Source organism: Cyprinus carpio, chromosome A9 (assembly GCF_018340385.1).
Source record: "Cyprinus carpio isolate SPL01 chromosome A9, ASM1834038v1, whole genome shotgun sequence".
In the NCBI taxonomy this organism is placed as follows: domain Eukaryota; kingdom Metazoa; phylum Chordata; class Actinopteri; order Cypriniformes; family Cyprinidae; genus Cyprinus; species Cyprinus carpio.
The window spans coordinates 9,228,097-9,244,714 of NC_056580.1; the positions used below are offsets into that span (position 1 = coordinate 9,228,097).

The 16,618-nt window shown below is 37.8% G+C and overlaps 1 protein-coding gene across 1 annotated transcript in view; it reads right to left on the reverse strand.

The window, feature by feature from the left end:
• Positions 1-16,618, reverse strand: part of LOC109112607 (partitioning defective 3 homolog B-like) — a 93,430-nt gene that overhangs the window by 38,267 nt on the left and 38,545 nt on the right. The window contains exons 2-3 of the mRNA XM_042763082.1: positions 13,789-13,997; positions 8,682-8,907 (exon numbers count right to left, since the gene is read on the reverse strand). Of these exons, the coding sequence (XP_042619016.1) occupies positions 8,682-8,907; positions 13,789-13,997 (435 nt within the window). The remainder of the gene's footprint in view (positions 1-8,681; positions 8,908-13,788; positions 13,998-16,618) is intronic.

The window sequence follows — 16,618 nt, forward strand, 5'->3', positions numbered from 1 at the left end:
AATTACTAATCAATAAAAAAATAAAAATAAAAAATAAAAACATTACTGACCCCAAACTTTTTCAGAACTTTACAATAGTGTATTCACCCTGAAATCAACAGATCTGAATGAAATACTGATCAATGGATCAGTTAGGACAGCAGTTGAAAATGCATTAATTAATTAATGACGTGATAAATGTACATCAAACTCAGAAGGAGAATCTCTTGTCACCAGCCTTTAAACATCCAATAAACAGTTTATTCTATTCAACCCTCTGCACATGCTGCATATGATTATTAAACTATTTCCAGAAAGAAAAGTAAAGCACTGTTCCTGTAGCTCCTATTTAGCTGTTCCTATTCATTTCCACTCAAATCTACCATATTCTCGTACTGACTGATACCTTTCAGAGCCTGGTCTGAGCAAGCCTGCCACATCTTCACTCTTTAATGTAATCAAAGGCAGGAACAGGCCTGTATTGAAAAAAAAAAGAGAGAGAGAAAATAAAAAGATAAGTCGGAACAAGAGCCTTAGCACAGTGGTGCTACAGATGAAGAAAAAAGAAAGAAAAAAAAAAAAAAGACAAGAAAATACCCATTCAGCGGTGGGACACATAGACCCAATCACATATTCATGCCATTTTTCCATTCATCCAATCATCTTAATCAGGACATTGCATCTTGGGAATCAAAGGGGAGATGATTGAACTTCCATTAAAGATGCCTTTTAGTGATTCATATGTAGATGGAGGGGAGAACAGCGGCGGCCAGTTAGCTACTGTTAGCTACACTCAAACCGCACGCATGAAACTCCCTGTGATACCGTTACCATGGTGAACTGAAGACTGAGACGACCATACCCTTTCACAGAAATAAACCTATCTCCAGATCACAGCGCTCGTAAAGGTGAGCTGGGCGCCAGTGTGGGCAGCTGTCTCCATTTGATGACTGACATGAACCATTTTATACTCCTAGTAGGGATTCAAATTGTGGTTTAGAAGAGGGAGGCTGGTCCTTCATCTGAATGGAATACACCCTACATCTGATAAAGATAAGGCTGGCAATGTTTCTTATATTTAAAGGTTTTTGGACACTTAAAATGTCATTTAATTGACTAAAAAATATCAAAGCAAGTGGCATCTGAAATCAGGCATAACCACAGGTGTAGTTTAATCACATTACCTATGAACATCTATCAACAAAATACAAATAAAACTTCACATCTTCATTTAAAACCTAACAGATATCATTTTGTGAATTGTTATTCAATAAAAACACTTTAAAAACATTAAATAAAGCTTCCAAAATAAAGTCTACAACTAACCCAAATTGTTCTATTACGAACTGACATTCATACATTTTTAAGTGTGACTAAAGTGTCCAAAGTGTTTTTGGGGCTTCTGTATAGGCTTCCACATGTCTCTGCTTCTGCCCTGCTGTGCAGGGTGCAATGATGTCACTTCCTACCCAAAGGCTGTCCAGGTTTTTGCTGATGAGCGTCAGACTTGGTTGTTGACTTGATCAAACATACAAACACACAGCAGGAAAGACATTAGGAATGTGTTAATCGTCAGCAGGTCTGTGAGGGAGGGATGAGGTAAGTTGCACCATCTGTGACTCTGACACTTGTTTCAGAAGCTTTTAGAGCCCATTAGCACACTCACTAAAGGTCACACACCAGTGCTCACAAACACACACACATACGTATGATAAAACACGCACATACAGACATTTTCACATATAAATAAACACTTACGTACAAACATGCACAGACACAATAAATCAACCTCAGTTGGGCTAAATATGAATTTAACAAGAGAAGAGTTAGGAATGCTGCCAGCATGTACCTGTCAACGTCACTGAGCATCATCATGGTGGAACGGTGTCTGGTGGGTTTGAATAACTCTTATGAACCAGTTTGTTTTAATGAATCAGTTGAACATATTCAAAAATCAGTCTTAAAAGTTTCTTTGACAGATCAATAACTTTATGAGCCTGTTCATTTTAATGAATCAGTTATACAGATTCTAAAGTCTCTAAAGTACTTTTCACAAATGATTAACTCTAATGAACAAGCGGGTTTAAATTAATCAATTGAACAGATTCACAAAATGCTTGAAAGCTTAAATTTCTTTGCTTTGTTTTAAGTCTTATTTATAATGTTACCAAAAAAAAAAAAAAAATTAAAGAAAAGGTCTATTATCACGGCAGCTGTGGTGGAATTTGCTGGAAGGCAAAATGGCCAAGAGATGTGAGGATAAATGAGAAGAGAGAGGCAGAAGAGCAAGAAAGAAAAGAGGACAGCTGGTGACAGAACGGAGAGAGCGGGCCTGCTGCAGTCTCTGTTAATGGCAGTAGCAGGAGTAGTGAACATTTGTTCTCACTCTCTATCCTCTACATGAACATCCGCTGAGAGTTTAACACTATCATTACACACATAGCAACTTTTACTGTCTTCCTCTATCATTCCATCCCTCCAGTCCTTCAGCATCTATCACTTCTCATGGTTCTCAGCTCACTCAACAGTGTTTACGTGCCCTGCTAAAAAAAAAAAAAAAAAAAAAAAAAAAAATACAAAAAATTCTTAGGAAGTTGGTTTTAGCTGGTCTAGCCAGGCTGGGAGACCAGCCAACCATCTCAGTCTGATTTTAAACTGCAATTTTTTCTTCAACATGGTTACAGCGTTGCCTTCAAAAACTGTTTATCAAACATGGCTGACCTGAAAGATCCTGTTAATCTCTTGCCTTACAAGGTAAAGCTGCAAGCCGCATTCCTCCCTCGCCTCTAATGGGAGACCGTCATATGCTCGGTCACAGTTTTACATACAAGCCAAGAGGCTTTGAGGAACTGCAATTTTGCTGAATTGCTTCACATTAAGGTTAATTATGTAATATTTCATTTCAGATAAAAAGTAGCAGGGTTGATGAGATAAAAGTGAAGTCTGGAAGTGTTTAACGCTGTGTAGTTTCACTGAGAGACGTCTGAAGTGTCTGAGAAGAAATGGCTCAAATCTGTCTTCAGGACAGATGAATTGTATTTTATGAGTAAAAAAAAGAGACAATTTCAAATCTAAATTTGGAATGGATGAGCTGGGTTCAAAGACACTGCAAAGCAAAAGATGCAAAGCATAGTAAAGTGACTGTTATGCACAGCCTTGTTGCTTATTGCTGCGTGTAGTTCTTTGCGGCTGTAGGTTTTCACAGGACTGTGTGTGTAAGGCAGTGTAATATCTGTTGTTAAGGGTGTGTGTTTGTGTGTATCACAGCAGCAGAATGAGGTGCATTTGGCAGTCCACATGGGCCTCCATCTGTCTGCAAGATGTAAAAACATCCTAATGGGTCCCATCCTCCACCTGAGGCTATACATACCTTACCCTCCCATAGAGCTACTTCATCTCTCTGTCACATACACACACATACAAGCTATACTGTTCTCCTGTGGTGCTTAATCATCGGCTCGTCACACAAACACACTATACCAGTAATTTACCACTATAATTTAAAAAACACTAAACAATGTGCTGTACAAACATAAAAAGTACCTAATACAAAGAGAACTCAACTCACAACTGATTCCAATGAAGTCTGAGTTGCTAAGTAAACATGTGATTCTCTACTGAGCATGAACTCACATTGTAAACACAAGCACTGGGTAAAATCACCAAAAGGACCAAAAAGTACCTAATAGCAGGACTCTTCAAATAAAAGTTAGTTAATATAAGTCAGCACATTTAAAGCTATTGTTGCTTAGTATCACAGCAACTGTTCGCACATGCAGCTTCTCGTGTATGAAAAGCATCTGTACAAATGACAGAATCCCAAGAAAAGCTTGACAATAAAAGGAATGCAACAATGTATTAGTTTTAAAATGTAACATTAACATGGGAGTAATTCAAACAAAAAACTGTACTGCAGGCTATGTAGGCTAGTATACTACTTTTTTTTCTACTTCGACTAGTATTTCTGATGTCAACTAGCAACAGCAGGTTAGCCGACTAGTCTCTCACATCTCTAGTTAGTTTGAATGTGTAAAAAATGCTAATGGTAAAAGACAAAAAAAAAAAAAAAAAACCCTGCTAAAATTTCCCATACTACAAATAGTGAAAAATTATAATAGATCTAAATGGACATTTTATGTTATTTTGTAACAAAATTCTGTTAAATATACAGATTATGGAATTAAAAATGAAACCATCTTGCCGTTTACAGTGAAAAAAAAAAAAAAATCCTGAATGACACTTTATATTTGATGGTATTTTGTTCTTGTTAGTTTTTGTTGTCAGTTATGTACATTTGGGTTTTGTGGCACATCTTACGCTGTTTATTTAATGCTTATCGCATTATGTAAGCTTTGCGAGTGTTACCATGATGGTGTTTTGTATTCGTGTGCATGACACTATGCACCTTCTATATATTAATATATACCTCAGTGTGACGAGAGACGCAGGGCTGAGAGCCGTGGGAACAGAGGGCCAGTGGAGTAATTGTTAATGCGCGGACACCTGCGCCACTCACCGGTCTCGAGTCCCACGGAGGAGCTCCGGAAGGATAAAAGGAGGAGTGACGACAGTATAAGACTGGAGAGGACCAGGCCTTGTTTGTTATTTTGTGTTTTGTTTGTGTAAATTTGTTTAATTCTACAAATGTTACATGTAGTTGAATGTAATAAAATAAAAGATACATAAATAATATGCAACATTTACATTGCACCTTACTCTTTCTTCCTGTGATTAGAACGTTTGTTACACTCAGCTTGTGAAAACAAAACTTACCGTATGATGAACTGTAATTCATCATGTCTCTTATATCACCAGTATAATTACACTGGATATCATTATATTATACAGGTATAAAACAGGTTTTAGTACTTTAGTCTGATGGATTTCAATGTAGTCATGTAAAGTCATGTAAAACCAAAAATGTTGCTACCTTTTTTTTACCATGAATTTCATATTATTATTATGTTTTTGGTTTTACAGTGCAGACTGATTACCATCAGAAGAGGCTAATAGACAGTACACAGCCTAATAAAACAACACAAAAACAAAAAAAACAGTGATATTGTATAACTCAGTAACCTGTTAGGAATGTAACTATAATTTTGAAAGGACGGGGCTACTGTAGATGTAAACATCCTGCCTTTGAATGCTAAGGACTGAGAAACAGCGTGACATAAAAGGTTGATTTTCCTCTTTTGTCATATGTTTATCACTGAGCTGCAGGGCCGTATCCTGGCTTAACATCCCAGATTTGAGCACTGCTCTGACCCACAGACACAGCTACCACCAAATCAACACTGCCACTATCAGCAGAATGGACACTAGCCAGTGACTCCCACTGAGCACTAAATAGTGGCCAATAACACTGAATCACAGCCAGGTAAAGAACAAAATACCATCTACACTGGCCAGCTAAAGATTTACCAGGCACATATAACACTGAGATGGAAAACAGAAGAGGTAACTGAGCCAGAAAATAAACATTTCATCTAGTCAGTGACAATGTCTAGGGTTTCTGACCTCAAATAAGAGATTTGTGTTCCGTATCAGAGAACCCAAATGGTGTCTATAGCTGCATTGGCTGACATTCAATTGAACAAATCTTCATTTGATAGTAAACACAGACTGAAATACCTCAGCCTCTCCTGGTTTAAAGAAATAGCTCACCCAAACATGACAATTGCATAATTAATTCATTCCAAACTGTCTTCGGTTCTTTTTGAAGCTTGTAAATTAACAGCAAACATGTCTGTAAGAACATAAAGACAGTGGCATTTTTTTTTTCTAGATGAACTATCCCTTTTAAAAGCTCTAAATGAAGACTGTTTCTTCAGTGAGAGGCATTTCAAGCACTTGGAAACACTGATTTACAGTCGGTGGTGCTAGAGGTCATGTTCTTCAAGAGGCGTCTCAGCTAGTCTGTGCTTCACCTGCTCTTAACCTTTGAGGTCAGACATCACAAATACACATAATGCTAATTGAAAAGAGCAGTTAATATTTTCTATCGATCTACAGAATGCTTCAGATGCTTTAGTCCCTGGTTGCAGGTAAAATAAATAAAAAAATATGAGGACCAATACGAGGGATAAATAGAAAAAAAAAGTGCTTGAAAAAAGTTAAACTTTTTTTTCTTTTTGTCAGGTACAACAACAAAAAACGATGTAGTCTATAGTTAAACTAACTAAAATAGCACAATTGGTAGAGATTAGTCTCTTGGGAAAGTAATTCCTTCATAACTTATTCATCCTGAATGTGTTTGGACTCAATGTAGGATATGGGGATGCTTTGTTTCAATTTAAAAGTCTCCAGTCCACTCCAGTGGAGACTGATACATTTTTCTCCCTCAGGATTCTTTGATGAATATAAAGTTTTATATTTGAATTTGTCTTTAACCTTTCTTTTTGTTAATCTTATCCCAAACTTGTGAAACTGCTTCCAAAAATAAATACATTCTTTTTGTTAATCTTATCCCAAACTTGTGAAACTGCTTCCAAAAATAAATACATAAATCTTAAATCCAAACTTTTGCGTGATAATGTATAAATAGGCCTTTCTTTTTAACTCACTAACCCAAAAGGCTCCCAAAGAATACAGGCATTTGAGTGGGTTTACATAGATGCACAACTCCACAAATAAAGGTCATGTTGTGCAAAGACTCATCTGTTACTCCAGACAGCACTGTAAAAAAAGCTATGTATGAGTGTTCACATTCCCTGGACCTTCAAAAAGTTGTCTTATGGAGAATTTTACTCTTCTCTCAACAAATTTTCAGTCTATTTAATCCATAGATATTTGGCCTGCTCAGGGTGACAGGGCAATCTCACGGCAAAAGATTCTGGGTTACGTCCGCTTTGAGCGAAGGCTGTGTCACATTCCGTGGCAAGCAGCGTCACACCGCACGGCTCTCAAACCCACATCTCTAATCCTCGCTGCCTGCCAAATATAAATAAATAAAACTACGGTGGTTTTCAATAACCTTTACATCCCTCACCCCATCAACCGCTGACAAGCCAACACATAAACGCTTATCTCCACAGAACAACAGTGAACATTAAAATGATTGCATGAGTGCAGGAGGAGAGCTGGCCGCAGTGGGCACACTAGCAGACTCTCGGCAGACACACGGAAGAGGGAAAACAGTGGGATCAGGCCGAGTCAGACCGAGTCGGATTAACAAAAGCAAGAGCCGTATCGTAGCCTGCACTTCCTGATGAGTCAAAACGGTTCACCTTGAGAAAGACACCAGCTGAATCAAGTTCCCCCGCTGTTTTCCTCGCTCCTGTTTCTGTTTTTCTCTCTCTGCTGGAATATTCCGCGTGTTTCTGTAACAGCATGGTGTGCTTTTCAGTTTTCCCGGCAGTCATCCAAATTAAAACAATTATAGAGCTAATTGCCCGTTAGGTGGAGCCTGCCGGGGCGTCAATGCTCTGATTTGTAGAATCACTCATGCGGGTCGTTCTCCACTGTGATGGAGCCGCCTGGTCCCGGCCAATCGACAGCCAGTGCAGGCCGGCCGGCCAGTCGACAGGCAGATGGGCAGGGCTTGGCACAGGTGTCCACCATGATGCAAATTAGGCCTGGCACTGGCACAGTGTATAGACAGGGGAGATTGAGCGCTGTGATGCAGAGACGGCCATATGGAGCTGAGGCTGACTGCTCTGTTTACCAGTGGTCGAAGTCAGTTATACACATGCAAGCGAGCCGAAACACTTTCAACCGTGAGCGTAAGCCAACAGAGCGTCCCAACAGCAGCTAGGGCCAAAATTCCGTCACACAACATGTGACCGACCAATGACCCATTGCTGCAGTTCAGCATGTGCGTCAAATCAACAGTCATCCATTATGACCTTTACGTGTGGGGGAAACTGATGAAAGTGTGAAAGAAAATTCATGAATTTATTCACCCTCACATCGTTCCAAACATGGCTTTCTTTCTTTGGTGGAATACACAATAATCCCTCTTTGAATGAAATTACAATGAACAGGGACTGGAGCGCTCAAGATTCAAACAAGACCCAAAAACACCATAAAACAGGGGTCACCGAACTCGGTCCTGGAGGGACAGTGTCCGGCAGAGTTTAGCTTCAAAACTAATTAAACACATCTGAACCAGCTCATCAAGGTCTTGCTAGGTATACTTTAAACTTCCAGGCAGGTGTGCTGAGGCAAGTTGGAGCTAAACTCTGCAGGACATCAGTCTTCCAGGATCGAGTTTGGTGGCCCCTGCCAAAAAATAAACGTTGTTATTCATAAGATACATGTTGTTGATCTACTTTACAAAATTAAATTATTTGTTCACCAAACTGACTCGCCCGATTCTCACTGACTCAATAATCCAGTTAATCAGTGAATAACAACATTTTGGTCTTTTTATCACAAGAAATTATCACATGAATTCAGAATATAGTGTGTGAGTCAAATGGATATTTCATGGTATTTTTCTGGTGCTTTTGTGTCTTTTTAAAGCTCCATTCATTGTATTTGCATGAAAAAAAGAGTGAAAATGAACGGAATATATTTAATTTTATGTTCCACAGAAAGAAGAAAGTCATACAGGTTTGGAAAAACATAAGGGTGAGGAAACTATTTTTTTTGAGTAAGTCCCATTTGAACTGTCCTTTAAGAGAGACACACAACAATAAAGACAGAAGAGAAGAGGGAAGGACAAAAGCAAATACAAACACAAAGAACAATAGTCTTGCCTCAGCAACCCGAATCCTTTCTTCTTGGTCTTCTTATCCAGCTCATCACCAACCTCCTCTGATTTCTTCTTCTCTTTCTCCTTCCCTTTGCTTTTCAACTTGTCTTTCTTCTTGCCTTTGGCCTTCTTCTTCTTGTCTTTCTTGTTCTCCTCATTGTCTCCCGCATCTTGTCTGGAGGAGCCGCTGGCCGGAGTATCTCGTCCAGAACTCTGGTCCGACCCCTCATCTGTTTCAATAAAAAAACAAAAAAAAAAACAAAAAAAAAAACATAAAATATGATGAATGCACAGTGGCCTCCAAGTGGGCAGCACAACCAAAATCATATAAATTACACATTTCTTGTGTTTGTATAACATAAACTGCACAGATATATCTACCATAGCATAAAGCGCATAGCAAAACCTCAACTGGTTTCACAGATTTCTATATTCACACAGTATTTACCTTCAAACCGCCTAGTCCTATTGTGACCAATATCTCAGTTAGAGTCATGGAAATATTAAAGATCTCTTCAGAGATACTTTTTCAGCTAATCTGCCCTGGACCATCAAAAAGTTGCTCACATTATCATAATCAAAACGGAAAAGAAATAAGGGACACGGATAACTGGATAGAGAGAGGGGAGAGAAAGATAAGCATAGAAAAAGTGAAAAAAAGAGGCTTGGGTAACTGAGGAACCTGCTGACATAACCATCTGTTACTGGCTATCCACTGTGGGGCACTGTGTGTGTGGCGATCAATCACGGCTGCATTATGTGTCTGCGCTCTGAGGTTTGTCAGATGGTAGCGGCGGTGCTGGGAGCAGATGCACGTTTACCAGGCCACCTCAGAGAGCGTGTTAAAAGAGAGATGAGGAGACGTGCAAAAAAAAAAAGCATCAGTCTTTCATAAACTTCACAGCAGCCATCTTACTAACCCTCCAGCTGTAGCTCAGGGGAAGGTCCCGACAGCCCTGTACACTGCGACTTATTGATGGCTAGTGGTACTGTATCTTACAGGCCAAAATATGACAAGGGAAAAAGACAAAGAAATTAGTGAAGGAACAGACAAGAGCGATATGGGTTTGTTTGGGGAGGACTTTGAATATTGGACAAATAGTGGCTTTGGAGTCAAATAGTTTGAGAACCACTGATGTAATGTATAGTTAAGGTCAAATATTAGACTGAATTTAAGTCACTTCCAAAATGTCTGTGAAAAAGTCATGAAAAAGGCCTTAACAACTGTCTCAAGAATTGTTTTAAATGTATTACTAAAATGATCTCATCATTTGGCATAGTCCTTTCTCAAAAATGGTAATAGAGTCATTGAATGGAACTGTTAAGGAACCAGAATCACTAAGAAGAATCTGATCCAAAAATTTTAAATTTTTGTATAATTCTCTTCCTTAATCATCAGTGTGTCCTTGAGTCAGGCACTAACCCCAAATTACTGCAGGTTAGGACTGTGCCTGTTACATTACATGGCATTAACCTAACAAGCAGTAAAGTCATGAAAAATAATAAACCACTTGATTTGGTTGGGTGGTGATACAGAATACAGTACATTCAATATGACTCTGAACCAGTTCCATCTTGAATGACAGAGATAAACAAAATAAAACAAAAATCTAAGCATGAAAAAACTCTTTCCGAGTCGGTTCTTCTGAGACTTAGTCCAAGGCTAACAGCAGCATCCATTTCCCCATGGCCTGATTTCAACACAAACAAATGCCGATCCGCTGTTTAAACTAGCATTGAAGTGGATGGCTCAGTAATGACTGTACAGCCGCCCTATTATTCAGAGACACAGAGGAGCCTCAAAGGCCTGCTCCAGCTCCCACTTCTCTAATATGCATCAGAAAACTCTTTTGTTCGGACCAGCGCAAAGGCTTATTGTAAATATCAATCCGCTGAACACAATGCCGAACGCCGGAGAAAAAAAATGGTGAGGAAGGATAAAGAAAAAAGGCGAGATATTTCTCATCATGCTCACGTGTCTATGAAAATGATTTAAAAGAGCAGGGCTTGAGGACTTAGAGAGCAGTACCTATGCTCTGAAAGCCTTACATAATAAAGCTATAATGACACTTCTGTGAGCTCAAAGTGGAATAATGGAAACCATTTCAAAGGGAAATAAATCCCATCCTTAAATGCCTCTCTGTTGATCATCCTCACTGATGTATGGCCTTTTATATTGATATATTTATTTCATGTGAGAAGACTGCATACTCGCAATTTTCTCTTTAGGGTGGTGGTGTAGTGGTTAAGGCTCACGGCTTGCAACTGGAAGTCACAGGTTTGATCACTGCATATATCAACTATATATTTTGGGCTAATTTGATCATGCTTTCATTTTTTCAAGACTGTAGTACTCAGCTATGTTTAACACATTTTTACTATGCTTAAATCCACTAAAGCAGTGGTTCTCAACTCCAATTCATGGATATCTCTCCTAATGAGCTGATTAAATAAATCATATCTGAAACACTCGGTTCAATTCATGGATATCTCTCCTAATGAGCTGATGATATGAATCAGATGCGATAAATAAGGGACACAAACAAAATGTGCAGAGCAGTGGGTCCCGAGGGACTGGAGTTGAGAACCACTCCACTAAAGCCATCTCTCTAAAATCAGCAAAAATGGCAAAAAAGTCAGCAGATTCCATCTAGGCCTAATAATGAGTACCAGCTATTTCACAGAGATATAAAATACAGGCAGAATGTTTAGTTCTGCCCGTGAATGTCTAGTTTAGTATCTATTTGAAATATTTTCTAAATATCTGCTCCCATAAACCTAAATATTTTGGCATATCTAGCGATTAGTTCTTACTCAAAACTGAAAATTTAAGCAGCACAACATTCCGTAGCAGAATGTTTCCTGGCAATTTTCTGTCAACTCTTGCTATTATGTACGCAATATACATTGGAACGTACTGTGGGTTGTCAGTGGATGTGCTGTCTGAGAATATCAACATTGTGCACTTAACCCCAGGTTACTCCAGGGGGATTTGTTCCTGTAATAAGCCAATGGTTCACACCATCCAGTAGCCAAACTGTGTGAATGTCACAAACAAACTCCACCGTAAATAAAAATTGTAATCTAAGCTGTTAAAATCAGCTCCAATATTACCATAATAGGACATAAAAAAAAAGAAAAAAAGTAAGGACTGAAAACTTCCTTTTTGGAAAGGATGGAAATATTTCAGTGTGACATACCCAAGTAAAAAGAAAAAAAAAGCTTAATTGCACTGAATGTGCACTGAAGTTTACTTCAAATCCTAAAAATAAAATAATAAAAATAAGTACTTGCAGATATTATAATATTAATTCTATATATATATATATATATATATATATATATATATATATATATATATATATATATATATATTTAAAGTACACTAAATTTTAATTTGTTGACTAACATACGCACATGTAAAGTATATGATTATAATTTTAATGGTAGTGTTATTTGCTATTACATTAAAAACTATAAAAATATATTATATTACAAATATTTCAAACCATTTTAATTTAAATGGCATATAGGTTTCAATAGAAATGTTATTACAGTATATTTTAATTGACCATAAATGCTTGTCAGTACATTCAACAATACTATTTAAGCACATTTAATAGACATATAAGTAATAATAAAATAGCATATGGGTCAAAATAAATAAATAATAGCAATTAATATGCAATTAAAATATTACTTTATTATGTATTCCTTTGAAGTATATATTTTTCCTTATGTGCTCTTTTTAAAAGTATGCTAATCTTTCACTAGGGTATGCATGAATAGATTGATAAATGTATTTATATAATCTCTCTCTGACACACACACAAACACACACAGAGTGGCTGGTTACAATGTGATGTTTAAACTCTCTTTTCTGAATACCCCCAAATTATCATCCCACAACAGCGATAGTAATGAGAAGTGAGAGGAACGCTGTGTGCCTAATTACTGTCCTCAGTGATTAGTAATAAGCTGCCGCTGTTTTTTGACCAGATCATCACGGTGTGCACACGTAAGTGTGGGTTTGGCATCTCCACATCGAGGTAAACAGCAGATGTAATCACACGTCGATGAGCAAATAAGTAAATAACCTGATAATCTGTGTTAATGAGTTTGTTTTGAAGCTACAAACTCATAACTACTGTAGGTCATCCCAAATTGCACCACTGAACCACATCTTAGTTTAAAAGTTCAGAGAAAATCTAACAACGAAGAGTTCCGGTTTTATTTCCATGAATAGGGAAGTTAGATACTGCTTTGGGATGTGTCTGTGCATGAGACGGGATCTTAAGTCTTCAGCTGTGCTGTATCTGTTCACACTGACCATAATGAACAAACCCTCTCCTCTCTCCTTCTTTCGTCACATGTCTGTATTCTGTCGTCTAACGGAAGGGCCAATTAGGCTGGTGTGTGGGAAGAGGAAGCACATGACAGGGAAAAAACCAAACACTTTACTCTCAAATACTCTCCCTTGACAGTCACTGACTTTACTCATACACATCCACAATCACTACAAATACTGATGTAGGCTTATGGGAGTCTATGGGGATCAAAGTGAAATGTGGAATTTAGCAACACTACCAATTTCTTAAAGGGGACACAACTTTTTTTTTTTTTTAATTTTCACTACCATTCAAAGGTTTATAGTAAGTTTCTTTGTGAAACTTTTATTCAGCAATGATGCATTATGTTGATCAAAAGTGACAGCAAAGATGTTTATAATGTTAGAAAATTTCTATTTCAAATAAATGCTGTTCATTGAACTTTATATATTAATCAAAAGAACCCTGTATCATGGTTTCCACAAAAAATAATATGCAACACAACACTTATAAAAATATTTTTTCTTGAGCAGCAAATTAGCACATTAGTCATGTGACACTGAAGACTTGAGTAATGACTGCTTGCTATCAAATATATATTAAAATAGAAAACAGTTAATTTAAATTGTAAAAATATGTAATTTTGAACAAATAAATGCAGACTTGGTGATCGTGAGACATTTCAAAAATAAGCAGGATACAAACTGGTGCTGCTACTGGGGCAGAAATTACGCATCGCTCCATTGATTTTTGTGACTCTTGCTGCTGCATGTGGGTGCTCACCATCATCATCCTCTGGCGGGCCATCGTATGATTTGTCGATTGCTGCCCGGAAGCTCTCATTGCAGCCACGCCCTCTCACCATGTGTGGCCGGGGCCTGTGGAAGGGCAGCAGCTCGTTTCTCTTGGCCTCTGTCATGGCAGTCTGAAGACTCTCTAGAGAACTGGACTTCTTCAGGCCTAGGTGGGTCCCAACTCCACCCCACCACTCACTGAGACGGGACAAAGAGGGAAAGGGGAAAACACAAACAAACACATAACAACACTTTATTACAGTGCTTGCCAAAAATCTTCTCCACACATTTTTGCAATTAATTCAAATAAAATGAAAAATACAGACTCCATTTAAACTTTGTTTTTTGATAATTTCAATCAATGTGATATTTTTTGTTTTTGCAAATTTGATATTAAGAAATTCAGGATTTAAGTTTGAAAATCTCTCATTGAAGCAATATACTTATAATAATAAGTTAAATGGAAGCATTCATGCCATAATGTTATTACCACAAAAACAGACTTAAATAAATGAGGTGGATTTTTGAGAATTTAAATGTGATTCTTACAAGTTTTACTCATAAACACTGAACTCGGCTGTAAAAATTTGAGGAGTGAAGCAGGTAAAATCATTCTTACAGTTGCAATAGTGTTTTAACTTTTATTGCATTGTAAAACTGGATATAACGTTACACTGAAAATATAAGTGAGTGATTTTTTCTATTTTATGTTTTGAGGATAAACCATTGAAAATTGTCATGTTAATCAATATTTTCCCACAAATGCTGTTGACTGAGCTTAACTTCTGCTGAACCTGGAATATTTCTTTAACGTTTACTCAAAGAATGTTTGCCATTCAAAATATAACTGTCATCATACTGCTTGCATAGTACATTTCTTTCTTGTGTTTTATTTGTCATTTGTTCAAAACCAAAGACATTAACTTAAACTCAAACTTTAAAAACTAACATTTGCTGCCTAGAAAGCACTGGTATTAGGAAACTTAATTCTAGCATCAGCGCTTTATGAAAGACTCGCTCATTTGTTTCTGTGCTAATCAAAGATGATAGGTCAATAGAGACCACTGGAGCATTTCCCAAAGGCATTCTGGGAAGAAAACAACACTAAACGTTAATAATGTTTGAAGTGCCAAAGGTGGATGTTTATAAACTGAACATGTATGTGAGTGTATGTTTGTGAGTGTGTGTGAAACTGTAAACACTCTCTCTCCTCTAATGAAAATGACTTTTTAAATATGCGCCTCCACAGGGAATGATGGATGAGAGCTCAATCCTGGGACTCATTTCTCTATCATTCAGAAGCACCAGCTCTCTCTCTCTCTCTCTTTTTATCTCCCTGCTTTCCATCTCTGCATACCTCCATGCTTCTTTTGGTCGACCCCACCCCTCTCCAAACATCTCCTACACACACAATCATTAGCTAAAGCGCTGCAGCTCCCAGAATGCATTCATGAATCAGGAAATCATCGTATCGACAGGTGGTGCGCCTCACTGGAATTCCAATCAGCCTGGCCTGCTGCCGGCACCAGCCCCTTTTTTGTTTGGCTAATGGTCGCTTAAATCAAAGTGGAAGTGGGATCAGTCGTTTAATCTGTGTGGTCTCCAAACTGCCAGAGAAGGCCAGACAAGATGAGTCCAGCCCAGCCGCACGCTTTCTGATCTCATGATTATGACATGAGAGAAATTTATGCACATATAATTTGGGATGTGGTACAGAGAGTGAGAGAGAGATGAGGAAATGGGGCGCTGAGAGACAGGAAGGGTGAACGGAGATGGGGACACAGCTGGATGAGAGTCTCCAAATAACATCACAACAGATGCCACACCCTTGAAGTTTGGCAAGAAAAGAAAGTTCATGAAAGTTCAAAGGACAAAAAGCTTTATATGTGCATATGTATGACATGCTGATTTTGAGTAGGCAGATACAAAGAGCAAGAGCAATGCAAAAAAATAATAATAATAATAATAATATTTTCATATATTTTATAGATGTCTTTAATTTAGAAGTAATAGGCTTTTTTATTATTATTTTGTACTGTTCTTTGAGGTCTACTTATAACGTTATAAGGATTTTTACATATAAAAAATCATAATTTAGAAGTAATAGGCTATTTTCTGTCCTGTTTTGAATAGCTGTATCATATTGTAGACTCGGAAGTAAACGCCCACTGCTCTGATTGGCTAACAGTTGTGTGTGTTTGACAGCTGCATCCTTCATAGGTGGACGCTGCTGTGATTTAAGTAAAAACTCATAAATACTCATTACATATCAAACGATCTGTAATAAAAGACAAAGCAATAGTGACAACATTATAAAAACAGTTACACACACTTGTGAGATGCGATATTACTGTATGTATTCTGCACAGCATCTTCTTTTAGTTTCAATCTTTCTGAAAATCCAGTGTTGAACTGTGCCTTGTTTGTTAATGAAAACTGCGTTGAAATGAAGTGAACTAAGGACCAAGTTTCTTTCTGGGGTGGTCTGGAACTTCAGTTAAAAAAAAAAAAAAAAAAGTTCATCCACTCTTTCCTAATGTTTCGGATCAGAAGGTGTCTTTAGAAAAAACTTTACCTCAATAACTCGGCAGAGAACATTATCGTGTGGTCTTAGGAAAGACCTGATATTGAAACTCCCGTCAATAATACTAATTTCCCTAACTCGTCATCTACCCACTATGCATGTGAATCGGTGGGCGGGGCTAAACAGGCAGTGATGTAGAAGCAGGTGTTGATGATCTTCTGCAGAGGCAGTGTTTAGCCACACTATTACGTCAAAGTGGCACATTCCACAACTTGTCGTTTTGGCAGATCGGCTT